This window comes from Engystomops pustulosus, unplaced genomic scaffold (assembly GCF_040894005.1).
Source record: "Engystomops pustulosus unplaced genomic scaffold, aEngPut4.maternal MAT_SCAFFOLD_231, whole genome shotgun sequence".
Lineage (NCBI taxonomy): Eukaryota > Metazoa > Chordata > Amphibia > Anura > Leptodactylidae > Engystomops > Engystomops pustulosus.
The window spans coordinates 74,600-102,161 of record NW_027285110.1 but is presented as its reverse complement, the minus strand read 5'-3'; the positions used below and the strand labels follow the sequence as shown (position 1 = coordinate 102,161).

Below are 27,562 nucleotides of genomic sequence, written 5' to 3'. Positions count from 1 at the left end.
TGCGCTTCCCCTGGATGGGATAGGTTGCGCTTCCCCTGGATGGGATAGGTTGGGCTTCCCCTGGATGGGATAGGTTGGGCTTCCCCTGGATGGGATAGGTTGGGCTTCCCCTGGATGGGATAGGTTGGGCTTCCCCTGGATGGGATAGGTTGGGCTTCCCCTGGATGGGATAGGTTGGGCTTCCCCTGGATGGGATAGGTTGGGCTTCCCCTGGATGGGATAGGTTGCGCTTCCCCTGGATGGGATAGGTTGCGCTTCCCCTGGATGGGATAGGTGGTGCTTCCCCTGGATGGGATAGGTTGTGCTTCCTCTGGATGGGATAGGTTGTGCTTCCTCTGGATGGGATAGGTTGTGCTTCCTCTGGATGGGATAGGTTGGGCTTCCCCTGGATGGGATAGGTTGTGCTTCCTCTGGATGGGATAGGTTGTGCTTCCCCTGGATGGGATAGGTTGTGCTTCCCCTGGATGGGATAGGTTGGGCTTCCCCTGGATGGGATAGGTTGGGCTTCCCCTGGATGGGATAGGTTGGGCTTCCCCTGGATGGGATAGGTTGGGCTTCCCCTGGATGGGATAGGTTGGGCTTCCTCTGGATGGGATAGGTTGTGCTTCCTCTGGATGGGATAGGTTGGGCTTCCCCTGGATGGGATAGGTTGTGCTTCCTCTGGATGGGATAGGTTGTGCTTCCCCTGGATGGGATAGGTTGCACATGTGACCCCGCCTCCTCTATACATTACACACGTGACCCCGCCTCCTCTGTACATTACACATGTGACCCCGCCTCCCCTATACATTACACACGTGACCCCGCCTCCTCTATGCATTACACACGTGACCCCGCCTCCTCTGTACATTACACACGTGACCCCGCCTCCTCTATACATTACACACGTGACCCCGCCTCCTCTGTACATTACACACGTGACCCCGCGTCCCCTATACATTACACATGTGACCCCGCGTCCCCTATACATTACACATGTGACCCCGCGTCCCCTATACATTACACATGTGACCCCGCCTCCTCTATACATTACACACGTGACCCCGCCTCCTCTATACATTACACACGTGACCCCGCCTCCCCTGTACATTACACACGTGACCCCGCCTCCTCTGTACATTACACAGGTGACCCCGCCTCCCCTGTACATTACACACGTGACCCCGCCTCCTCTATACATTACACACGTGACCCCGCCTCCTCTGTACATTACACACGTGACCCCGCCTCCCCTATACATTACACACGTGACCCCGCCTCCCCTATACATTACACACTTGACCCCGCCTCCCCTGTACATTACACACGTGACCCCGCCTCCTCTATACATTACACAGGTGACCCCGCCTCCCCTGTACATTACACACGTGACCCCGCCTCCTCTATACATTACACACGTGACCCCGCCTCCCCTATACATTACACACGTGACCCCGCCTCCCCTCTACATTTCACACGTGACCCCGCCTCCTCTGTACATTACACACGTGACCCCGCCTCCCCTATACATTACACACTTGACCCCGCCTCCCCTGTACATTACACACGTGACCCCGCCTCCTCTATACATTACACAGGTGACCCCGCCTCCCCTGTACATTACACACGTGACCCCGCCTCCTCTATACATTACACACGTGACCCCGCCTCCCCTATACATTACACACGTGACCCCGCCTCCCCTCTACATTTCACACGTGACCCCGCCTCCTCTGTACATTACACACGTGACCCCGCCTCCTCTGTACATTACACACGTGACCCCGCCTCCTCTGTACATTACACACGTGACCCCGCCTCCTCTGTACATTACACACGTGACCCCGCCTCCTCTGTACATTACACACGTGACCCCGCCTCCTCTGTACATTACACACGTGACCCCGCCTCCCCTATACATTACACACGTGACCCCGCCTCCCCTATACATTACACACGTGACCCCGCCTCCTCTATACATTACACACGTGACCCCGCCTCCCCTATACATTACACACGTGACCCCGCCTCCTCTCGACATTACACACGTGACCCCGCCTCCTCTCTACATTACACACGTGACCCCGCCTCCTCTGTACATTACACACGTGACCCCGCCTCCTCTGTACATTACACACGTGACCCCGCCTCCCCTATACATTACACACGTGACCCCGCCTCCCCTCTACATTACACACGTGACCCCGCCTCCTCTCTACATTACACACGTGACCCCGCCTCCTCTATACATTACACACGTGACCCTGCCGCCTCTATACATTACACACGTGACCCCGCCTCCCCTATACATTACACACGTGACCCCGCCTCCTCTCTACATTACACACGTGACCCCGCCTCCCCTATACATTACACACGTGACCCCGCCTCCTCTGTACATTGCACACGTGACCCCGCCTCCTCTCTTGCAGGTGCGCCTCCCATGCGGGCAGTCGCTGCGGCTGGCGTTGCGGGGGGACTCGCAGTTGCAGTGCGTGTATGAGCATGTGCAGGGGCTGCAGCCCTCCCTCGCCTCCTGCCGATTGTTGCAGACGTTTCCCTCCAGACGTTTTGATGAGCAGGACCTGACCCGGAGCCTCCAGGAGCTCGGCCTCACCCCCAGCGCCACCCTCTGTGTGCACCCCGGAAACCCCCCTGCACCCTCCCCACAGCCCCCCGAATCCCCCCTGTGTGACACATCGGAGCTAATGATGCAGGGGGACCAGCTGCTGCCCATCCTCCGCTCAACTGCCCACAACGTGACCCACAACATCCACGTGAGGGCAGAACCCGCACTACAGCACAGCTGGGGTGTGTATGACGGGGGTGTGATTATATATGGGGGGCGGATATAATATAACGGGGGGCGGATATAATATAACGGGGGGCGGATATAAAACAACGGGGGGCGGATATAAAATAACGGGGGGCGGATATAAAATAACGGGGGGCGGATATAATAAAACGGGGGGCGGATATAATAAAACGGGGGGCGGATATAATAAAACGGGGGGCGGATATAATATAACGGGGGGCGGATATAATATAACGGGGGGCGGATATAATATAACGGGGGGCGGATATAAAATAACGGGGGGCGGATATAAAATAACGGGGGGCGGATATAATACAACGGGGGGCGGATATAATACAACGGGGGGCGGATATAAAACAACGGGGGGCGGATATAAAATAACGGGGGGCGGATATAATATAACGGGGGGCGGATATAATATAACGGGGGGCGGATATAATATAACGGGGGGCGGATATAATATAACGGGGGGCGGATATAATACAACGGAGGGCAGATATAATATAACAGGGGGGGCGGATATAATATAACGGGGGGCAGATATAATATAACGGGGGGCGGATATAATATAACGGGGGGCGGATATAATATAACGGGGGGCGGATATAATACAACGGGGGGCGGATATAATACAACGGAGGGCGGATATAATACAACGGAGGGCGGATATAATATTAAAGGGGGCGGATATAATATAACGGAGGGCGGATGTAATGTAACGGAGGGCGGATGTAATATAACGGGGGGCGGATATAATATAACGGGGGGCGGATATAATATAACGGGGGGCGGATATAATACAACGGAGGGCAGATATAATATAACAGGGGGGGCGGATATAATACAACGGGGGGCGGATATAATACAACGGGGGGCGGATATAATGTAACGGAGGGCGGATGTAATGTAACGGAGGGCGGATGTAATGTAACGGAGGGCGGATGTAATGTAACGGAGGGCGGATGTAATGTAACGGAGGGCGGATGTAATGTAACGGAGGGCGGATGTAATGTAACGGAGGGCGGATGTAATACAACGGGGGGCGGATGTAATACAACGGGGGGCGGATGTAATACAACGGAGGGCGGATGTAATACAACGGAGGGCGGATGTAATACAACGGAGGGCGGATGTAATACAACGGGGGGCGGATGTAATACAACGGAGGGCGGATGTAATACAACGGAGGGCGGATGTAATACAACGGAGGGCGGATGTAATACAACGGGGGGCGGATGTAATACAACGGAGGGCGGATGTAATACAACGGAGGGCGGATGTAATACAACGGGGGGCGGATGTAATACAACGGGGGGGCGGATGTAATACAACGGGGGGCGGATGTAATACAACGGGGGGCGGATGTAATGTAACGGAGGGCGGATATAATATAACATAACGGGGGGCGTATATAGTATAACGGAGGGCGGATATAGTATAACGGGGGGCGTATATAGTATAACGGAGGGCGGATATAATGTAACGGGGGGCGGGTATAATATAACGGGGGTGTATAATATAACGGGGGTGTATAATATAACGGGGGGCGGGTATAATATAACGGGGGTGTATAATATAACGGAGGGCGGGTATAATATAACGGGGGTGTATAATATAACGGAGGGCGGATATAATGTAACGGGGGGCGGGTATAATATAACGGGGGTGTATAATATAACGGGGGTGTATAATATAACGGGGGTGTATAATATAACGGGGGGCGGATATAATGTAACGGGGGGCGGATATAATGTAACGGGGGGCGGGTATAATATAACGGGCGGGTATAATATAAGGGGGGGCGGGTGTATAATATAACGGGGGTGTATAATATAACGGGGGTGTATAATATAACGGGGGGCGGGTATAATGTAACAGGTGGGATATAATATAACGGGGGGCGGGTATAATATAACGGGGGTGTATAATATAACGGGGGGCGGGTATAATATAACGGGGGTGTATAATATAACGGGGGCGGATATAATGTAACAGGTGGGATATAATATAACGGGGGGCGGGTATAATATAACGGGGGGTGGATATAATATAAGGGGGGGCGGGTATAATATAACAGGGGTGTATAATATAACGGGGGTGTATAATATAACGGGGATGTATAATATAACGGGGGGCGGGTATAATATAACGGGGGTGTATAATATAAGGGGGGGCGGGTGTAATATAACGGGGGTGTATAATATAAGGGGGGGCGGGTATAATATAACGGGGGGCGGATATAATATAACGAGGGGCGGGTATAATATAACGGGGGGGCGGATATAATATAACGAGGGGCGGGTATAATATAACGGGGGGCGGGTATAATATAATGGGGGTGTATAATGTATGTTCTCTTCATCATTCTCAGGTCGGGGGCAGCGCTTGGCTCATCAGGAGGAGAATAGAAGTGATGAGGAGGAGGAGGAGGAGGCAGAGGACGGAGCTGGTAATGATAGGACTGAGGGGCTCATTAGCTGAGCACTAATTACACTACAAATCACATGTGATGGATGTACGGGGTCTCCCGGTCACTAGAGCAGGGATTTACACAATCACCAAAGTATCAGCATCAAACCTTTATTATACGTAAAACCTGATGATAATGAGAGAAAAGCAGTGACCGGGGGAGAGGGAGAGGTCACTACATGGACCCCAGCCCCGGGCAAAATTACTCAGCACCGGGCCGCAGGACCCCCTCCCTTCTATCCCCCGCCCCTCTATCCCCCGTCCTCCCTTCTATCCCCCGCCCCTTCTATCCCCCGCCCCTCTATCCCCCGTCCTCCCTTCTATCCCCCGTCCTCCCTTCTATCCCCCGCCCTCCCTTCTGTCCCCCGCCCTCCCTTCTGTCCCCCGCCCTCCCTTCTGCCCCCCGCCCTCCCTTCTGCCCCCCGCCCTCCCTTCTGCCCCCCGCCCTCCCTTCTGTCCCCCGCCCTCCCTTCTGTCCCCCGCCCTCCCTTCTGTCCCCGGCCCTCCCTTCTGTCCCCCGCCCTCCCTTCTGTCCCCCGCCCTCCCTTCTGTCCCCCGCCCTCCCTTCTGTCCCCCGCCCTCCCTTCTGTCCCCCGCCCTCCCTTCTGTCCCCCGCCCTCCCTTCTGTCCCCCGCCCTCCCTTCTGTCCCCCCGCCCTCCCTTCTGTCCCCCGTCCTCCCTTCTATCCCCCGCCCTCCCTTCTATCCCCCTACCTTCTATCCCCCGCCCTCCCTTCTGTCCCCCGCCCTCCCTTCTGTCCCCCGCCCTCCCTTCTGCCCCCCGCCCTCCCTTCTGCCCCCCGCCCTCCCTTCTGCCCCCCGCCCTCCCTTCTGCCCCCCGCCCTCCCTTCTGCCCCCCGCCCTCCCTTCTGCCCCCCGCCCTCCCTTCTGCCCCCCGCCCTCCCTTCTGCCCCCCGCCCTCCCTTCTGCCCCCCGCCCTCCCTTCTGCCCCCCGCCCTCCCTTCTGCCCCCCGCCCTCCCTTCTGCCCCCCGCCCTCCCTTCTGCCCCCCGCCCTCCCTTCTGCCCCCCGCCCTCCCTTCTGCCCCCCGCCCTCCCTTCTGCCCCCCGCCCTCCCTTCTGCCCCCCGCCCTCCCTTCTGCCCCCCGCCCTCCCTTCTGCCCCCCGCCCTCCCTTCTGCCCCCCGCCCTCCCTTCTGCCCCCCGCCCTCCCTTCTGCCCCCCGCCCTCCCTTCTGCCCCCCGCCCTCCCTTCTGCCCCCCGCCCTCCCTTCTGCCCCCCGCCCTCCCTTCTGCCCCCCGCCCTCCCTTCTGCCCCCCGCCCTCCCTTCTGCCCCCCGCCCTCCCTTCTGCCCCCCGCCCTCCCTTCTGCCCCCCGCCCTCCCTTCTGCCCCCCGCCCTCCCTTCTGCCCCCCGCCCTCCCTTCTGCCCCCCGCCCTCCCTTCTGTCCCCCGCCCTCCCTTCTGTCCCCCGCCCTCCCTTCTATCCCCCGCCCTCCCTTCTATCCCCCGCCCCTCCTATCCCCCGCCCCTTCTATCCCCTGCCCTCCCTTCTGTCCCCCGCCCCTTCTATCCCCCGCCCTCCCTTCTGTCCCCCGCCCCTTCTGTCCCCCGCCCCTTCTGTCCCCCGCCCCTTCTGTTCCATAACTACAGGCAGAAGATTTCATCCAAATCTTTCTCCTAATTAGACGTTTAATGTGTCACCAGGATCCCGGGAAATGTTATAACCACTGATAGTGACACGGAGCTGGGGGCTCCTAAAGCCCTTAGTCCTGAAGGGGTTAAACATGGGGGCAGCTGCCGGGAAGAGGGGATTCCTCACGGAGATTCTCTGCATTATCCCGTCCTCTCTTTGTGTTTCGGGGGGGACCGCAATCAGTTTGTGAGACGGAATATTCTAGAAATCACAGACTGGCAGCTTCTTCTCTGTCCTGGCTGATAGGTTCCCCCGTTATCCTTCATCGGGGCGACCGGTGCCAGAGGGTCCAGTCTCCTCTGAGCGGCAGAACATTTATACCTGCAGGGTCTGAACACGTCTCTAATCCTGATCAGTGCCTTGTTATATAATCACAGAGGAGGCACAATGACACTCCGGGGCACTTACCTCCAGCTCAGCAGGGCACATACCTCCAGCTCAGCGGGGCGCTTACCTCCAGCTCAGCGGGGCGCTTACCTCCAGCTCAGCGGGGCGCTTACCTCCAGCTCAGCGGGGCGCTTACCTCCAGCTCAGCGGGGCGCTTACCTCCAGCTCAGCGGGGCGCTTACCTCCAGCTCAGCGGGGCGCTTACCTCCAGCTCAGCGGGGCGCTTACCTCCAGCTCAGCGGGGCGCTTACCTCCAGCTCAGCGGGGCGCCTACCTCCAGCTCAGCGGGGCGCCTACCTCCAGCTCAGCGGGGCGCCTACCTCCAGCTCAGCGGGGCGCCTACCTCCAGCTCAGCGGGGCGCCTACCTCCAGCTCAGCGGGGCGCCTACCTCCAGCTCAGCGGGGCGCTTACCTCCAGCTCAGCGGGGCGCCTACCTCCAGCTCAGCGGGGCGCTTACCTCCAGCTCAGCGGGGCGCTTACCTCCAGCTCAGCGGGGCGCTTACCTCCAGCTCAGCGGGGCGCTTACCTCCAGCTCAGCGGGGCGCTTACCTCCAGCTCAGCGGGGCGCTTACCTCCAGCTCAGCGGGGCGCTTACCTCCAGCTCAGCGGGGCGCTTACCTCCAGCTCAGCGGGGCGCTTACCTCCAGCTCAGCGGGGCGCTTACCTCCAGCTCAGCGGGGCGCTTACCTCCAGCTCAGCGGGGCGCTTACCTCCAGCTCAGCGGGGCGCTTACCTCCAGCTCAGCGGGGCGCTTACCTCCAGCTCAGCGGGGCGCTTACCTCCAGCTCAGCGGGGCGCTTACCTCCAGCTCAGCGGGGCGCTTACCTCCAGCTCAGCGGGGCGCTTACCTCCAGCTCAGCGGGGCGCTTACCTCCAGCTCAGCGGGGCGCTTACCTCCAGCTCAGCGGGGCGCTTACCTCCAGCTCAGCGGGGCGCTTACCTCCAGCTCAGCGGGGCGCTTACCTCCAGCTCAGCGGGGCGCTTACCTCCAGCTCAGCGGGGCGCTTACCTCCAGCTCAGCGGGGCGCTTACCTCCAGCTCAGCGGGGCGCTTACCTCCAGCTCAGCGGGGCGCTTACCTCCAGCTCAGCGGGGCGCTTACCTCCAGCTCAGCGGGGCGCTTACCTCCAGCTCAGCGGGGCGCTTACCTCCAGCTCAGCGGGGCGCTTACCTCCAGCTCAGCGGGGCGCTTACCTCCAGCTCAGCGGGGCGCTTACCTCCAGCTCAGCGGGGCGCTTACCTCCAGCTCAGCGGGGCGCTTACCTCCAGCTCAGCGGGGCGCTTACCTCCAGCTCAGCGGGGCGCTTACCTCCAGCTCAGCGGGGCGCTTACCTCCAGCTCCGCGGGGCGCTTACCTCCAGCTCCGCGGGGCGCTTACCTCCAGCTCCGCGGGGCGCTTACCTCCAGCTCCGCGGGGCGCTTACCTCCAGCTCCGCGGGGCGCTTACCTCCAGCTCCGCGGGGCGCTTACCTCCAGCTCCGCGGGGCGCTTACCTCCAGCTCCGCGGGGCGCTTACCTCCAGCTCCGCGGGGCGCTTACCTCCAGCTCCGCGGGGCGCTTACCTCCAGCTCCGCGGGGCGCTTACCTCCAGCTCCGCGGGGCGCTTACCTCCAGCTCCGCGGGGCGCTTACCTCCAGCTCCGCGGGGCGCTTACCTCCAGCTCCGCGGGGCGCTTACCTCCAGCTCCGCGGGGCGCTTACCTCCAGCTCCGCGGGGCGCTTACCTCCAGCTCCGCGGGGCGCTTACCTCCAGCTCCGCGGGGCGCTTACCTCCAGCTCCGCGGGGCGCTTACCTGCACCTCTTTCCTCCTGCAGGTGCTGAGGACGTGGCTGCAGGGTCCCACCAGTGGCCAGTAAACGGCGTTCGCCTCCGGTGAGTAGATTACAGGGCGATTATAATGGGGGTAATAATAATCCCAGGTTACCCTGATTATATGGGGTGACGGAGTGTATTGGGGTCATGGGGCGCCCCACAATCTCATGTATCCCCCCATATCATTGTTATACCAGGTTACCCTGAATATATGGGGTGACGGAGTGTATTGGGGTCATGGGGCGCCCCTGATTATATGGGGTGACGGAGTGTATTGGGGTCATGGGGCGCCCCACAATCTCACGTATCCCCCCATATCATTGTTATACCAGGTTACCCTGATTATATGGGGTGACGGAGTGTATTGGGGTCATGGGGCGCCCCACAATCTCACGTATCCCCCCATATCATTGTTATACCAGGTTACCCTGAATATATGGGGTGACGGAGTGTATTGGGGTCATGGGGCGCCCCACAATCTCACGTATCCCCCCATATCATTGTTATACCAGGTTACCCTGAATATATGGGGTGACGGAGTGTATTGGGGTCATGGGGTGCCCCACAATCTCACGTATCCCCCCATATCATTGTTATACCAGGTTACCCTGAATATATGGGGTGACGGAGTGTATTGGGGTCATGGGGCGCCCCACAATCTCATGTATCCCCCCATATCATTGTTATACCAGGTTACCCTGAATATATGGGGTGACGGAGTGTATTGGGGTCATGGGGCGCCTCACAATCTCACGTATCCCCCCATATCATTGTTATACCAGGTTACCCTGATTATATGGGGTGACGGAGTGTATTGGGGTCATGGGGCGCCCCACAATCTCACGTATCCCCCCATATCATTGTTATACCAGGTTACCCTGAATATATGGGGTGACGGAGTGTATTGGGGTCATGGGGCGCCCCACAATCTCACGTATCCCCCCATATCATTGTTATACCAGGTTACCCTGATTATATGGGGTGACGGAGTGTATTGGGGTCATGGGGCGCCCCACAATCTCACGTATCCCCCCATATCATTGTTATACCAGGTTACCCTGATTATATGGGGTGACGGAGTGTATTGGGGTCATGGGGCGCCCCACAATCTCATGTATCCCCCCATATCATTGTTATACCAGGTTACCCTGATTATATGGGGTGACTGAGTGTATTGGGGTCATGGGGCGCCCCACAATCTCATGTATCCCCCCATATCATTGTTATACCAGGTTACCCTGAATATATGGGGTGACGGAGTGTATTGGGGTCATGGGGCGCCCCACAATCTCACGTATCCCCCCATATCATTGTTATACCAGGTTACCCTGAATATATGGGGTGACGGAGTGTATTGGGGTCATGGGGCACCCCACAATCTCATGTATCCCCCCATATCATTGTTATACCAGGTTACCCTGAATATATGGGGTGACGGAGTGTATTGGGGTCATGGGGCACCCCACAATCTCATGTATCCCTCCATATCATTGTTATACCAGGTTACCCTGATTATATGGGGTGACGGAGTGTATTGGGGTCATGGGGCGCCCCACAATCTCACGTATCCCCCCATATCATTGTTATACCAGGTTACCCTGATTATATGGGGTGACGGAGTGTATTGGGGTCATGGGGCGCCCCACAATCTCACGTATCCCCCCATATCATTGTTATACCAGGTTACCCTGAATATATGGGGTGACGGAGTGTATTGGGGTCATGGGGCGCCCCACAATCTCACGTATCCCCCCATATCATTGTTATACCAGGTTACCCTGATTATATGGGGTGACGGAGTGTATTGGGGTCATGGGGCACCCCACAATCTCACGTATCCCCCCATATCATTGTTATACCAGGTTACCCTGAATATATGGGGTGACGGAGTGTATTGGGGTCATGGGGCGCCCCACAATCTCACGTATCCCCCCATATCATTGTTATACCAGGTTACCCTGATTATATGGGGTGACGGAGTGTATTGGGGTCATGGGGCGCCTCACAATCTCATGTATCCCCCCATATCATTGTTATACCAGGTTACCCTGAATATATGGGGTGACGGAGTGTATTGGGGTCATGGGGCGCCCCACAATCTCACGTATCCCCCCATATCATTGTTATACCAGGTTACCCTGATTATACGGGGTGACGGAGTGTATTGGGGTCATGGGGCGCCCCACAATCTCATGTATCCCCCCATATCATTGTTATACCAGGTTACCCTGAATATATGGGGTGACGGAGTGTATTGGGGTCATGGGGCGCCCCACAATCTCACGTATCCCCCCATATCATTGTTATACCAGGTTACCCTGAATATATGGGGTGACGGAGTGTATTGGGGTCATGGGGCGCCCCACAATCTCACGTATCCCCCCATATCATTGTTATACCAGGTTACCCTGAATATATGGGGTGACGGAGTGTATTGGGGTCATGGGGCGCCCCACAATCTCACGTATCCCCCCATATCATTGTTATACCAGGTTACCCTGATTATATGGGGTGACGGAGTGTATTGGGGTCATGGGGCGCCCCACAATCTCATGTATCCCCCCATATCATTGTTATACCAGGTTACCCTGATTATATGGGGTGACGGAGTGTATTGGGGTCATGGGGCGCCCCACAATCTCATGTATCCCCCCATATCATTGTTATACCAGGTTACCCTGAATATATGGGGTGACGGAGTGTATTGGGGTCATGGGGCGCCCCACAATCTCACGTATCCCCCCATATCATTGTTATACCAGGTTACCCTGATTATACGGGGTGACGGAGTGTATTGGGGTCATGGGGCACCCCACAATCTCACGTATCCCCCCATATCATTGTTATACCAGGTTACCCTGATTATATGGGGTGACGGAGTGTATTGGGGTCATGGGGCGCCTCACAATCTCACGTATCCCCCCATATCATTGTTATACCAGGTTACCCTGATTATATGGGGTGACGGAGTGTATTGGGGTCATGGGGCGCCCCACAATCTCACGTATCCCCCCATATCATTGTTATACCAGGTTACCCTGAATATATGGGGTGACGGAGTGTATTGGGGTCATGGGGCGCCCCACAATCTCATGTATCCCCCCATATCATTGTTATACCAGGTTACCCTGATTATATGGGGTGACAGAGTGTATTGGGGTCATGTGGCGCCTCACAATCTCACGTATCCCCCCATATCATTGTTATACCAGGTTACCCTGAATATATGGGGTGACGGAGTGTATTGGGGTCATGGGGCGCCCCACAATCTCACGTATCCCCCCATATCATTGTTATACCAGGTTACCCTGATTATACGGGGTGACGGAGTGTATTGGGGTCATGGGGCGCCCCACAATCTCACGTATCCCCCCATATCATTGTTATACCAGGTTACCCTGATTATATGGGGTGACGGAGTGTATTGGGGTCATGGGGCGCCCCACAATCTCATGTATCCCCCCATATCATTGTTATACCAGGTTACCCTGAATATATGGGGTGACGGAGTGTATTGGGGTCATGGGGCGCCCCACAATCTCATGTATCCCCCCATATCATTGTTATACCAGGTTACCCTGATTATATGGGGTGACGGAGTGTATTGGGGTCATGGGGCACCCCACAATCTCATGTATCCCCCCATATCATTGTTATACCAGGTTACCCTGATTATATGGGGTGACGGAGTGTATTGGGGTCATGGGGCGCCCCACAATCTCACGTATCCCCCCATATCATTGTTATACCAGGTTACCCTGAATATATGGGGTGACGGAGTGTATTGGGGTCATGGGGCGCCCCACAATCTCACGTATCCCCCCATATCATTGTTATACCAGGTTACCCTGATTATACGGGGTGACGGAGTGTATTGGGGTCATGGGGCGCCCCACAATCTCACGTATCCCCCCATATCATTGTTATACCAGGTTACCCTGATTATATGGGGTGACGGAGTGTATTGGGGTCATGGGGCGCCCCACAATCTCACGTATCCCCCCATATCATTGTTATACCAGGTTACCCTGATTATATGGGGTGACGGAGTGTATTGGGGTCATGGGGCGCCCCACAATCTCACGTATCCCCCCATATCATTGTTATACCAGGTTACCCTGATTATACGGGGTGACGGAGTGTATTGGGGTCATGGGGCGCCCCACAATCTCATGTATCTCCCCCATATCATTGTTATACCAGGTTACCCTGATTATATGGGGTGACGGAGTGTATTGGGGTCATGGGGCGCCCCACAATCTCACGTATCCCCCCATATCATTGTTATACCAGGTTACCCTGAATATATGGGGTGACGGAGTATTGGGGTCATGGGGCGCCCCACAATCTCACGTATCCCCCCATATCATTGTTATACCAGGTTACCCTGAATATATGGGGTGACGGAGTGTATTGGGGTCATGGGGCGCCCCACAATCTCATGTATCCCCCCATATCATTGTTATACCAGGTTACCCTGATTATATGGGGTGACGGAGTGTATTGGGGTCATGGGGCGCCCCACAATCTCACGTATCCCCCCATATCATTGTTATACCAGGTTACCCTGATTATATGGGGTGACGGAGTGTATTGGGGTCATGGGGCGCCCCACAATCTCATGTATCCCCCCATATCATTGTTATACCAGGTTACCCTGATTATATGGGGTGACGGAGTGTATTGGGGTCATGGGGCGCCCCACAATCTCATGTATCCCCCCATATCATTGTTATACCAGGTTACCCTGATTATATGGGGTGACGGAGTGTATTGGGGTCATGGGGCGCCCCACAATCTCATGTATCCCCCCATATCATTGTTATACCAGGTTACCCTGATTATATGGGGTGACGGAGTGTATTGGGGTCATGGGGCGCCCCACAATCTCATGTATCCCCCCATATCATTGTTATACCAGGTTACCCTGATTATATGGGGTGACGGAGTGTATTGGGGTCATGGGGCGCCCCACAATCTCATGTATCCCCCCATATCATTGTTATACCAGGTTACCCTGATTATATGGGGTGACGGAGTGTATTGGGGTCATGGGGCGCCCCACAATCTCATGTATCCCCCCATATCATTGTTATACCAGGTTACCCTGAATATATGGGGTGACGGAGTGTATTGGGGTCATGGGGCGCCCCACAATCTCATGTATCCCCCCATATCATTGTTATACCAGGTTACCCTGATTATATGGGGTGACGGAGTGTATTGGGGTCATGGGGCGCCCCACAATCTCATGTATCCCCCCATATCATTGTTATACCAGGTTACCCTGATTATATGGGGTGACGGAGTGTATTGGGGTCATGGGGCGCCCCACAATCTCATGTATCCCCCCATATCATTGTTATACCAGGTTACCCTGATTATATGGGGTGACGGAGTGTATTGGGGTCATGGGGCACCCCACAATCTCATGTATCCCCCCATATCATTGTTATACCAGGTTACCCTGATTATATGGGGTGACGGAGTGTATTGGGGTCATGGGGCGCCCCACAATCTCACGTATCCCCCCATATCATTGTTATACCAGGTTACCCTGAATATATGGGGTGACGGAGTGTATTGGGGTCATGGGGCGCCCCACAATCTCACGTATCCCCCCATATCATTGTTATACCAGGTTACCCTGATTATACGGGGTGACGGAGTGTATTGGGGTCATGGGGCGCCCCACAATCTCACGTATCCCCCCATATCATTGTTATACCAGGTTACCCTGAATATATGGGGTGACGGAGTGTATTGGGGTCATGGGGCACCCCACAATCTCACGTATCCCCCCATATCATTGTTATACCAGGTTACCCTGATTATATGGGGTGACGGAGTGTATTGGGGTCATGGGGCGCCCCACAATCTCATGTATCCCCCCATATCATTGTTATACCAGGTTACCCTGATTATATGGGGTGACGGAGTGTATTGGGGTCATGGGGCACCCCACAATCTCATGTATCCCCCCATATCATTGTTATACCAGGTTACCCTGATTATATGGGGTGACGGAGTGTATTGGGGTCATGGGGCGCCCCACAATCTCACGTATCCCCCCATATCATTGTTATACCAGGTTACCCTGAATATATGGGGTGACGGAGTGTATTGGGGTCATGGGGCGCCCCACAATCTCACGTATCCCCCCATATCATTGTTATACCAGTTTCCCCTGATTATACGGGGTGACGGAGTGTATTGGGGTCATGGGGCGCCCCACAATCTCACGTATCCCCCCATATCATTGTTATACCAGGTTACCCTGAATATATGGGGTGACGGAGTGTATTGGGGTCATGGGGCACCCCACAATCTCACGTATCCCCCCATATCATTGTTATACCAGGTTACCCTGATTATATGGGGTGACGGAGTGTATTGGGGTCATGGGGCGCCCCACAATCTCATGTATCCCCCCATATCATTGTTATACCAGGTTACCCTGATTATATGGGGTGACGGAGTGTATTGGGGTCATGGGGCGCCCCACAATCTCATGTATCCCCCCATATCATTGTTATACCAGGTTACCCTGATTATATGGGGTGACGGAGTGTATTGGGGTCATGGGGCGCCCCACAATCTCATGTATCCCCCCATATCATTGTTATACCAGGTTACCCTGAATATATGGGGTGACGGAGTGTATTGGGGTCATGGGGCGCCCCACAATCTCATGTATCCCCCCATATCATTGTTATACCAGGTTACCCTGATTATATGGGGTGACGGAGTGTATTGGGGTCATGGGGCGCCCCACAATCTCACGTATCCCCCCATATCATTGTTATACCAGGTTACCCTGATTATATGGGGTGACGGAGTGTATTGGGGTCATGGGGCGCCCCACAATCTCATGTATCCCCCCATATCATTGTTGTACCAGGTTACCCTGAATATATGGGGTGACGGAGTGTATTGGGGTCATGGGGCGCCCCACAATCTCACGTATCCCCCCATATCATTGTTATACCAGGTTACCCTGAATATATGGGGTGACGGAGTGTATTGGGGTCATGGGGCGCCCCACAATCTCACGTATCCCCACATATCATTGTTGTACCAGGTTACCCTGATTATATGGGGTGACGGAGTGTATTGGGGTCATGGGGCGCCCCACAATCTCACGTATCCCCCCATATCATTGTTATACCAGGTTACCCTGATTATATGGGGTGACGGAGTGTATTGGGGTCATGGGGCGCCCCACAATCTCACGTATCCCCCCATATCATTGTTATACCAGGTTACCCTGAATATATGGGGTGACGGAGTGTATTGGGGTCATGGGGCGCCCCACAATCTCATGTATCTCCCCCATATCATTGTTATACCAGGTTACCCTGATTATATGGGGTGACGGAGTGTATTGGGGTCATGGGGCGCCCCACAATCTCACGTATCCCCCCATATCATTGTTATACCAGGTTACCCTGAATATATGGGGTGACGGAGTATTGGGGTCATGGGGCGCCCCACAATCTCACGTATCCCCCCATATCATTGTTATACCAGGTTACCCTGATTATATGGGGTGACGGAGTGTATTGGGGTCATGGGGCGCCCCACAATCTCATGTATCCCCCCATATCATTGTTATACCAGGTTACCCTGAATATATGGGGTGACGGAGTGTATTGGGGTCATGGGGCGCCCCACAATCTCATGTATCCCCCCATATCATTGTTATACCAGGTTACCCTGATTATATGGGGTGACGGAGTGTATTGGGGTCATGGGGCGCCCCACAATCTCACGTATCCCCCCATATCATTGTTATACCAGGTTACCCTGAATATATGGGGTGACGGAGTGTATTGGGGTCATGGGGCGCCCCACAATCTCACGTATCCCCCCATATCATTGTTATACCAGGTTACCCTGATTATATGGGGTGACGGAGTGTATTGGGGTCATGGGGCGCCCCACAATCTCACGTATCCCCCCATATCATTGTTATACCAGGTTACCCTGATTATATGGGGTGACGGAGTGTATTGGGGTCATGGGGCGCCCCACAATCTCACGTATCCCCCCATATCATTGTTATACCAGGTTACCCTGATTATATGGGGTGACGGAGTGTATTGGGGTCATGGGGCGCCCCACAATCTCATGTATCCCCCCATATCATTGTTATACCAGGTTACCCTGAATATATGGGGTGACGGAGTGTATTGGGGTCATGGGGCGCCCCACAATCTCACGTATCCCCCCATATCATTGTTATACCAGGTTACCCTGATTATATGGGGTGACGGAGTGTATTGGGGTCATGGGGCGCCTCACAATCTCACGTATCCCCCCATATCATTGTTATACCAGGTTACCCTGATTATATGGGGTGACGGAGTGTATTGGGGTCATGGGGCGCCTCACAATCTCATGTATCTCCCCCATATCATTGTTATACCATTTACCCTGAATATATGGGGTGACGGAGTGTATTGGGGTCATGGGGCGCCCCACAATCTCACGTATCCCCCCATATCATTGTTATACCAGGTTACCCTGATTATATGGGGTGACGGAGTGTATTGGGGTCATGGGGCGCCCCACAATCTCACGTATCCCCCCATATCATTGTTATACCAGGTTACCCTGATTATATGGGGTGACGGAGTGTATTGGGGTCATGGGGCGCCCCACAATCTCACGTATCCCCCCATATCATTGTTATACCAGGTTACCCTGAATATATGGGGTGACGGAGTGTATTGGGGTCATGGGGCGCCCCACAATCTCATGTATCCCCCCATATCATTGTTATACCAGGTTACCCTGATTATATGGGGTGACGGAGTGTATTGGGGTCATGGGGCGCCCCACAATCTCACGTATCCCCCCATATCATTGTTATACCAGGTTACCCTGATTATATGGGGTGACGGAGTGTATTGGGGTCATGGGGCGCCCCACAATCTCACGTATCCCCCCATATCATTGTTATACCAGGTTACCCTGAATATATGGGGTGACGGAGTGTATTGGGGTCATGGGGCGCCCCACAATCTCATGTATCTCCCCCATATCATTGTTATACCAGGTTACCCTGAATATATGGGGTGACGGAGTGTATTGGGGTCATGGGGCGCCCCACAATCTCACGTATCCCCCCATATCATTGTTATACCAGGTTACCCTGATTATATGGGGTGACGGAGTGTATTGGGGTCATGGGGCGCCCCACAATCTCACGTATCCCCCCATATCATTGTTATACCAGGTTACCCTGAATATATGGGGTGACGGAGTGTATTGGGGTCATGGGGCGCCCCACAATCTCACGTATCCCCCCATATCATTGTTATACCAGGTTACCCTGATTATATGGGGTGACGGAGTGTATTGGGGTCATGGGGTGCCCCACAATCTCACGTATCCCCCCATATCATTGTTATACCAGGTTACCCTGATTATACGGGGTGACGGAGTGTATTGGGGTCATTGGGCGCCCCACAATCTCATGTATCCCCCCATATCATTGTTATACCAGGTTACCCTGAATATATGGGGTGACGGAGTGTATTGGGGTCATGGGGCGCCCCACAATCTCATGTATCCCCCCATATCATTGTTATACCAGGTTACCCTGATTATATGGGGTGACGGAGTGTATTGGGGTCATGGGGCGCCCCACAATCTCATGTATCTCCCCCATATCATTGTTATACCAGGTTACCCTGAATATATGGGGTGACGGAGTGTATTGGGGTCATGGGGCGCCCCACAATCTCACGTATCCCCCCATATCATTGTTATACCAGGTTACCCTGATTATATGGGGTGACGGAGTGTATTGGGGTCATGGGGCGCCCCACAATCTCACGTATCCCCCCATATCATTGTTATACCAGGTTACCCTGAATATATGGGGTGACGGAGTGTATTGGGGTCATGGGGCGCCCCACAATCTCACGTATCCCCCCATATCATTGTTATATCAGGTTACCCTGATTATATGGGGTGACGGAGTGTATTGGGGTCATGGGGCGCCCCACAATCTCACGTATCCCCCCATATCATTGTTATACCAGGTTACCCTGATTATACGGGGTGACGGAGTGTATTGGGGTCATGGGGCGCCCCTGATTATATGGGGTGACGGAGTGTATTGGGGTCATGGGGCGCCTCACAATCTCATGTATCCCCCCATATCATTGTTATACCAGGTTACCCTGATTATATGGGGTGACGGAGTGTATTGGGGTCATGGGGCGCCTCACAATCTCATGTATCCCCCCATATCATTGTTATACCAGGTTACCCTGATTATATGGGGTGACGGAGTGTATTGGGGTCATGGGGCGCCCCACAATCTCATGTATCCCCCCATATCATTGTTATACCAGGTTACCCTGAATATATGGGGTGACGGAGTGTATTGGGGTCATGGGGCGCCCCACAATCTCACGTATCCCCCCATATCATTGTTATACCAGGTTACCCTGATTATATGGGGTGACGGAGTGTATTGGGGTCATGGGGCGCCCCACAATCTCACGTATCCCCCCATATCATTGTTATACCAGGTTACCCTGATTATATGGGGTGACGGAGTGTATTGGGGTCATGGGGCGCCTCACAATCTCACGTATCCCCCCATATCATTGTTATACCAGGTTACCCTGATTATACGGGGTGACGGAGTGTATTGGGGTCATGGGGCGCCCCACAATCTCATGTATCCCCCCATATCATTGTTATACCAGGTTACCCTGATTATATGGGGTGACGGAGTGTATTGGGGTCATGGGGCGCCCCACAATCTCACGTATCCCCCCATATCATTGTTATACCAGGTTACCCTGATTATACGGGGTGACGGAGTGTATTGGGGTCATGGGGCGCCCCACAATCTCACGTATCCCCCCATATCATTGTTATACCAGGTTACCCTGATTATATGGGGTGACGGAGTGTATTGGGGTCATGGGGCGCCCCACAATCTCACGTATCCCCCCATATCATTGTTATACCAGGTTACCCTGAATATATGGGGTGACGGAGTGTATTGGGGTCATGGGGCGCCTCACAATCTCACGTATCCCCCCATATCATTGTTATACCAGGTTACCCTGATTATATGGGGTGACGGAGTGTATTGGGGTCATGGGGCGCCCCACAATCTCATGTATCCCCCCATATCATTGTTATACCAGGTTACCCTGAATATATGGGGTGACGGAGTGTATTGGGGTCATGGGGCGCCCCACAATCTCACGTATCCCCCCATATCATTGTTATACCAGGTTACCCTGATTATATGGGGTGACGGAGTGTATTGGGGTCATGGGGCGCCTCACAATCTCATGTATCCCCCCATATCATTGTTATACCAGGTTACCCTGATTATATGGGGTGACGGAGTGTATTGGGGTCATGGGGCGCCCCACAATCTCACGTATCCCCCCATATCATTGTTATACCAGGTTACCCTGAATATATGGGGTGACGGAGTGTATTGGGGTCATGGGGCGCCCCACAATCTCATGTATCTCCCCCATATCATTGTTATACCAGGTTACCCTGATTATACGGGGTGACGGAGTGTATTGGGGTCATGGGGCGCCCCACAATCTCATGTATCCCCCCATATCATTGTTATACCAGGTTACCCTGAATATATGGGGTGACGGAGTGTATTGGGGTCATGGGGCGCCCCACAATCTCACGTATCCCCCCATATCATTGTTATACCAGGTTACCCTGATTATATGGGGTGACGGAGTGTATTGGGGTCATGGGGCGCCCCACAATCTCACGTATCCCCCCATATCATTGTTATACCAGGTTACCCTGAATATATGGGGTGACGGAGTGTATTGGGGTCATGGGGCGCCCCACAATCTCACGTATCCCCCCATATCATTGTTATACCAGGTTACCCTGATTATATGGGGTGACGGAGTGTATTGGGGTCATGGGGCGCCCCACAATCTCACGTATCCCCCCATATCATTGTTATACCAGGTTACCCTGAATATATGGGGTGACGGAGTGTATTGGGGTCATGGGGCGCCCCACAATCTCACGTATCCCCCCATATCATTGTTATACCAGGTTACCCTGAATATATGGGGTGACGGAGTGTATTGGGGTCATGGGGCGCCCCACAATCTCATGTATCCCCCCATATCATTGTTATACCAGGTTACCCTGATTATATGGGGTGACGGAGTGTATTGGGGTCATGGGGCGCCTCACAATCTCATGTATCCCCCCATATCATTGTTATACCAGGTTACCCTGATTATACGGGGTGACGGAGTGTATTGGGGTCATGGGGCACCCCACAATCTCACGTATCCCCCCATATCATTGTTGTACCAAGTTACCCTGATTATACGGGGTGACGGAGTATTGGGGTGATAGTATAATGGGGGGCTACATCTATGGGGTTCTTATAGCTGTTCTCATAGGGTGATGGGTTATATAATGGGTATTCACCCTGTTTCCTGGGACTCCCCTTCCTGTGTCTTTCAGGCCGTCACGTGACAGCGCCCCCTCCCCCCATCCTCCACGTGTCATGGCGCGGGCGGCTGCAGAAATGCGGCAGGAGAGTGCGGAGAGACCGGAGCCCCCGAGACTCTGCAGGACATCGGCCATCGCCACATTAAAGAGCCTGGCACTGCAGCGGGCACTGCCCGTCATCACCGGCAAGTCCTGGGGGTCTGCAGGATGGTGTGTGCATATCATGGGGTGCTGCATGGGGAGACGTGGCCCCTCTCATACTTGGGGTGTGGCCCCTCTCATACTTGGGGTGTGGCCCCTCTCATACTCGGGGAGTGGTGGGATGTTGCCCCTCTCATACTCGGGGTGTGGCCCCTCTCATACTCGGGGTGTGGCCCCTCTCATACTCGGGGTGTGGCCCCTCTCATACTTGGGGTGTGGCCCCTCTCATACTCGGGGAGTGGTGGGATGTTGCCCCTCTCATATTTGGGGTGTGGCCCCTCTCATACTTGGGGTGTGGCCCCCTCATACTCGGGGAGTGATGGGATGTTGCCCCTCTCATATTTGGGGTGTTGCCCCTCTCATACTTGGGGTGTGGCCCTTCTCATACTTGGGGTGTGGCCCCTCTCATACTCGGGGTGTGGCCCCTCTCATACTCGGGGTGTGGCCCCTCTCATACTCGGGGTGTGGCCCCTCTCATACTCGGGGTGTGGCCCCTCTCATACTCGGGGAGTGGTGGGATGTTGCCCCTCTCATATTTGGGGTGTGGCCCCTCTCATACTCGGGGAGTGGTGGGATGTTGCCCCTCGCATACTTGGGGTGTGGCCCCTCTCATACTCGGGGTGTGGCCTCTCTCATACTTGGGGTGTGGCCCCTCTCATACTCGGGGAGTGGTGGGATGTTGCCCCTCTCATATTTGGGGTGTGGCCCCTCTCATACTTGGGGTGTGGCCCCTCTCATACTCGGGGAGTGGTGGGATGTTGCCCCTCTCATATTTGGGGTGTGGCCCCTTTCATATTTGGGGTGTGGCCCCTCTCATACTCGGGGTGTGTCCCCTCTCATACTCGGGGTGTGGCCCCTCTCATACTTTGGGTGTGGCCCCTCTCATACTTGGGGTGTGGCCCCTCTCATACTTGGGGTGTGGCCCCTCTCATACTTGGGGTGTGGCCCCTCTCATACTTGGGGTGTGGCCCCTCTCATACTCGGGGAGTGGTGGGATGTTGCCCCTCGCATACTTGGGGTGTGGCCCTTCTCATACTCGGGGTGTGGCCTCTCTCATACTTGGGGTGTGGCCCCTCTCATACTCGGGGAGTGGTGGGATGTTGCCCCTCTCATATTTGGGGTGTGGCCCCTCATACTTGGGGTGTGGCCCCTCTCATACTCGGGGAGTGGTGGGATGTTGCCCCTCTCATACTTGGGGTGTGGCCCCTCTCATACTCGGGGAGTGGTGGGATGTTGCTCCTCTCATACTTGGGGTGTCACCCCCCCTCGTATTCGGGGTGTCTCTGGGATATGTCTTGGAGTACTGATGTGTCTTGTGTGCCCCCTCAGCCCCCAGCATGCAGTACCCCGGCTCTCTGTCTGGGCTCACCCCAGATTTGGCTGAGATGATCATTGATTACATGATTAAGGAACAAGTTCTGCGGCCAAAAACCCTCGAGCTGTTTGCTGGGTGCCCCGTCCGCAGGATCACACTGAACTGTTACCCCTACTGCACCAATGATCTGATGCGACAGCTGCGGGGCTTCCCGGGCCTGCGGCGTCTCAAACTCAGCTCCTCCAGCCTCATCACAGGTAAGTTCGCACCCCCTCCCCCATTCTACTACCTGACATCAGGTGTTGTAATGGCCAAGTGTCTCCTCAGATCAGGGCCTGAGCGTGCTGCAGCATCTGTACAGATTACAGCACCTGAACCTTAGCGCCTGCCGCAAGCTCACAGATTCCTGCCTGCACCACCTCCGAGGTGAGAACCGCTTGCTTCATGTGTGTGGTCCTTTTCTATGTGCTGATTTCTCTCTCTGCCATCATTAAGTTCTGTCTGATTCCTCTCTCTGCCATCGTTGTGCTCTGTCTGATTCCTCTCTCTGCCATCGTTGCGCTCTGTCTGATTCCTCTCTCTGCCATTGTTGCGCTCTGTCTGATTCCTCTCTGCCATTGTTGTGCTCTGTCTGATTCCTCTCTCTGCCATCGTTGTGCTCTGTCTGATTCCTCTCTCTGACATTGTTGCGCTCTGTCTGATTCCTCTCTGTCATTGTTGCGCTCTGTCTGATTCCTCTCTCTGCCATCTCTGTGACATTGTTGCGCTTTGTCTGATTCCTCTCTGCCATTGTTGCGCTCTGTCTGATTCCTCTCTCTGCCATTGTTGCGCTCTGTCTGATTCCTCTCTCTGCCATTGTTGCGCTCTGTCTGATTCCTCTCTCTGCCATCGTTGTGCTCTGTCTGATTCCTCTCTCTGACATTGTTGCGCTCTGTCTGATTCCTCTCTCTGCCATTGTTGCGCTCTGTCTGATTCCTCTCTCTGCCATTGTTGCGCTCTGTCTGATTCCTCTCTCTGCCATCGTTGCGCTCTGTCTGATTCCTCTCTCTGCCGTCGTTGCGCTCTGTCTGATTCCTCTCTCTGCCATTGTTGCGCTCTGTCTGATTCCTCTCTCTGTCATTGTTGCGCTCTGTCTGATTCCTCTCTCTGCCATTGTTGTGCTCTGTCTGATTCCTCTCTGCCATTGTTGTGCTCTGTCTGATTCCTTTCTGCCATTGTTGTGCTCTGTCTGATTCCTCTCTGCCATTGTTGTGCTCTGTCTGATTCCTCTCTGTCATTGTTGCGCTCTGTCTGATTCCTCTCTGTCATTGTTGTGCTCTGTCTGATTCCTCTCTGTCATTGTTGTGCTCTGTCTGATTCCTCTCTTTCATTGTTGTGCTGTTCCTGATTCCTCTCTCTGCCATCGTTGTGCTCTGTCTGATTCCTCTCTCTGCCATCGTTGCGCTCTGTCTGATTCCTCTCTCTGCCATCGTTGCGCTCTGTCTGATTCCTCTCTCTGCCATCGTTGCGCTCTGTCTGATTCCTCTCTCTGCCATCGTTGCGCTCTGTCTGATTCCTCTCTCTGCCATCGTTGCGCTCTGTCTGATTCCTCTCTCTGCCATCGTTGCGCTCTGTCTGATTCCTCTCTCTGCCATCGTTGCGCTCTGTCTGATTCCTCTCTGCCATTGTTGCGCTCTGTCTGATTCCTCTCTCTGACATTGTTGCGCTCTGTCTGATTCCTCTCTGCCATTGTTGCGCTCTGTCTGATTCCTCTCTCTGCCATTGTTGTGCTCTGTCTGATTCCTCTCTCTGCCATTGTTGTGCTCTGTCTGATTCCTCTCTCTGCCGTTGTTGCGCTCTGTCTGATTCCTCTCTCTGACATCGTTGCGCTCTGTCTGATTCCTCTCTCTGACATTGTTGCGCTCTGTCTGATTCCTCTCTCTGACATTGTTGCGCTCTGTCTGATTCCTCTCTGTCATTGTTGCGCTCTGTCTGATTCCTCTCTCTGTCATTGTTGTGCTGTTCCTGATTCCTCTTTCTGCCATCGTTGTGCTCTGTCTGATTCCTCTGTCTGACATCGTTGCGCTCTGTCTGATTCCTCTCTCTGCCATCGTTGTGCTCTCTCTGATTCCTCTCTCTGCCATCGTTGCGCTCTGTCTGATTCCTCTCTCTGCCATCGTTGCGCTCTGTCTGATTCCTCTCTCTGACATCGTTGCGCTCTGTCTGATTCCTCTCTCTGACATCGTTGCGCTCTGTCTGATTCCTCTCTCTGACATTGTTGTGCTCTGTCTGATTCCTCTCTGCCATCGTTGCGCTCTGTCTGATTCCTCTGTCTGACATTGTTGTGCTCTGTCTGATTCCTCTCTCTGCCATTGTTGTGCTCTGTCTGATTCCTCTCTGCCATTGTTGTGCTCTGTCTGATTCCTCTCTGCCATTGTTGTGCTGTCTGATTCCTCTCTGTCATTGTTGCGCTCTGTCTGATTCCTCTCTGTCATTGTTGTGCTCTGTCTGATTCCTCTCTTTCATTGTTGTGCTGTTCCTGATTCCTCTCTCTGCCATCGTTGCGCTCTGTCTGATTCCTCTCTCTGCCATCGTTGCGCTCTGTCTGATTCCTCTCTGCCATCGTTGCGCTCTGTCTGATTCCTCTCTCTGCCATCGTTGCGCTCTGTCTGATTCTTCTCTCTGCCATCGTTGCGCTCTGTCTGATTCCTCTCTCTGCCATCGTTGCGCTCTGTCTGATTCCTCTCTCTGCCATCGTTGCGCTCTGTCTGATTCCTCTCTCTGCCATCGTTGCGCTCTGTCTGATTCCTCTCTGTGACATTGTTGCGCTCTGTCTGATTCCTCTCTGCCATTGTTGCGCTCTGTCTGATTCCTCTCTCTGACATTGTTGTGCTCTGTCTGATTTCTCTCTGACATTGTTGTGCTCTGTCTGATTCCTCTCTGCCATTGTTGTGCTCTGTCTGATTCCTCTCTGACATTGTTGTGCTCTGTCTGATTCCTCTCTGCCATTGTTGTGCTCTGTCTGATTCCTCTCTGCCATTGTTGCGCTCTGTCTGATTCCTCTCTGTCATTGTTGTGCTCTGTCTGATTCCTCTCTTTCATTGTTGTGCTGTTCCTGATTCCTCTCTCTGCCATCGTTGTGCTCTGTCTGATTCCTCTCTCTGACATCGTTGCGCTCTGTCTGATTCCTCTCTCTGCCATCGTTGCGCTCTGTCTGATTCCTCTCTCTGCCATCGTTGCGCTCTGTCTGATTCCTCTCTCTGCCATCGTTGCGCTCTGTCTGATTCCTCTCTCTGCCATTGTTGCGCTCTGTCTGATTCCTCTCTCTGCCATTGTTGCGCTCTGTCTGATTCCTCTCTCTGCCATTGTTGCGCTCTGTCTGATTCCTCTCTCTGCCGTCGTTGCGCTCTGTCTGATTCCTCTCTCTGCCGTCGTTGCGCTCTGTCTGATTCCTCTCTCTGCCGTCGTTGCGCTCTGTCTGATTCCTCTCTCTGCCATTGTTGCGCTCTGTCTGATTCCTCTCTCTGCCATTGTTGTGCTCTGTCTGATTCCTCTCTGCCATTGTTGTGCTCTGTCTGATTCCTCTCTGCCATTGTTGTGCTGTCTGATTCCTCTCTGTCATTGTTGCGCTCTGTCTGATTCCTCTCTGTCATTGTTGTGCTCTGTCTGATTCCTCTCTTTCATTGTTGTGCTGTTCCTGATTCCTCTCTCTGCCATCGTTGTGCTCTGTCTGATTCCTCTCTCTGCCATCGTTGCGCTCTGTCTGATTCCTCTCTCTGCCATCGTTGCGCTCTGTCTGATTCCTCTCTCTGCCATCGTTGCGCTCTGTCTGATTCTTCTCTCTGCCATCGTTGCGCTCTGTCTGATTCCTCTCTCTGCCATCGTTGCGCTCTGTCTGATTCCTCTCTCTGCCATCATTGCGCTCTGTCTGATTCCTCTCTCTGCCATCGTTGCGCTCTGTCTGATTCCTCTCTGTGACATTGTTGCGCTCTGTCTGATTCCTCTCTGCCATTGTTGCGCTCTGTCTGATTCCTCTCTCTGACATTGTTGTGCTCTGTCTGATTTCTCTCTGACATTGTTGTGCTCTGTCTGATTCCTCTCTGCCATTGTTGTGCTCTGTCTGATTCCTCTCTGACATTGTTGCGCTCTGTCTGATTCCTCTCTCTGCCATTGTTGTGCTCTTATCTGATTCCTCTCTGCCATTGTTGTGCTCTGTCTGATTCCTCTCTGCCATCGTTGCGCTCTGTCTGATTCCTCTCTCTGCCATCGTTGCGCTCTGTCTGATTCCTCTCTCTGCCATCGTTGCGCTCTGTCTGATTCCTCTCTCTGCCATCGTTGCGCTCTGTCTGATTCCTCTCTGCCATCGTTGCGCTCTGTCTGATTCCTCTCTCTGCCGTCGTTGCGCTCTGTCTGATTCCTCTCTCTGCCGTCGTTGCGCTCTGTCTGATTCCTCTCTCTGCCATTG

The 27,562-nt window shown here is 54.3% G+C and overlaps 1 protein-coding gene across 3 annotated transcripts in view; it reads left to right on the top strand.

Annotated features, from left to right (window-relative positions):
- LOC140109601 (uncharacterized) overlaps positions 1-27,562 on the top strand; it is a 53,724-nt gene that overhangs the window by 19,028 nt on the left and 7,134 nt on the right. For all 3 annotated transcript variants that reach the window (XM_072132107.1, XM_072132106.1, XM_072132108.1), the window contains exons 7-12: positions 2,412-2,790; positions 5,166-5,243; positions 9,116-9,173; positions 21,615-21,787; positions 23,133-23,375; positions 23,446-23,544. In XM_072132107.1, the coding sequence (XP_071988208.1) occupies positions 2,412-2,790; positions 5,166-5,243; positions 9,116-9,173; positions 21,615-21,787; positions 23,133-23,375; positions 23,446-23,544 (1,030 nt within the window). The remainder of the gene's footprint in view (positions 1-2,411; positions 2,791-5,165; positions 5,244-9,115; positions 9,174-21,614; positions 21,788-23,132; positions 23,376-23,445; positions 23,545-27,562) is intronic.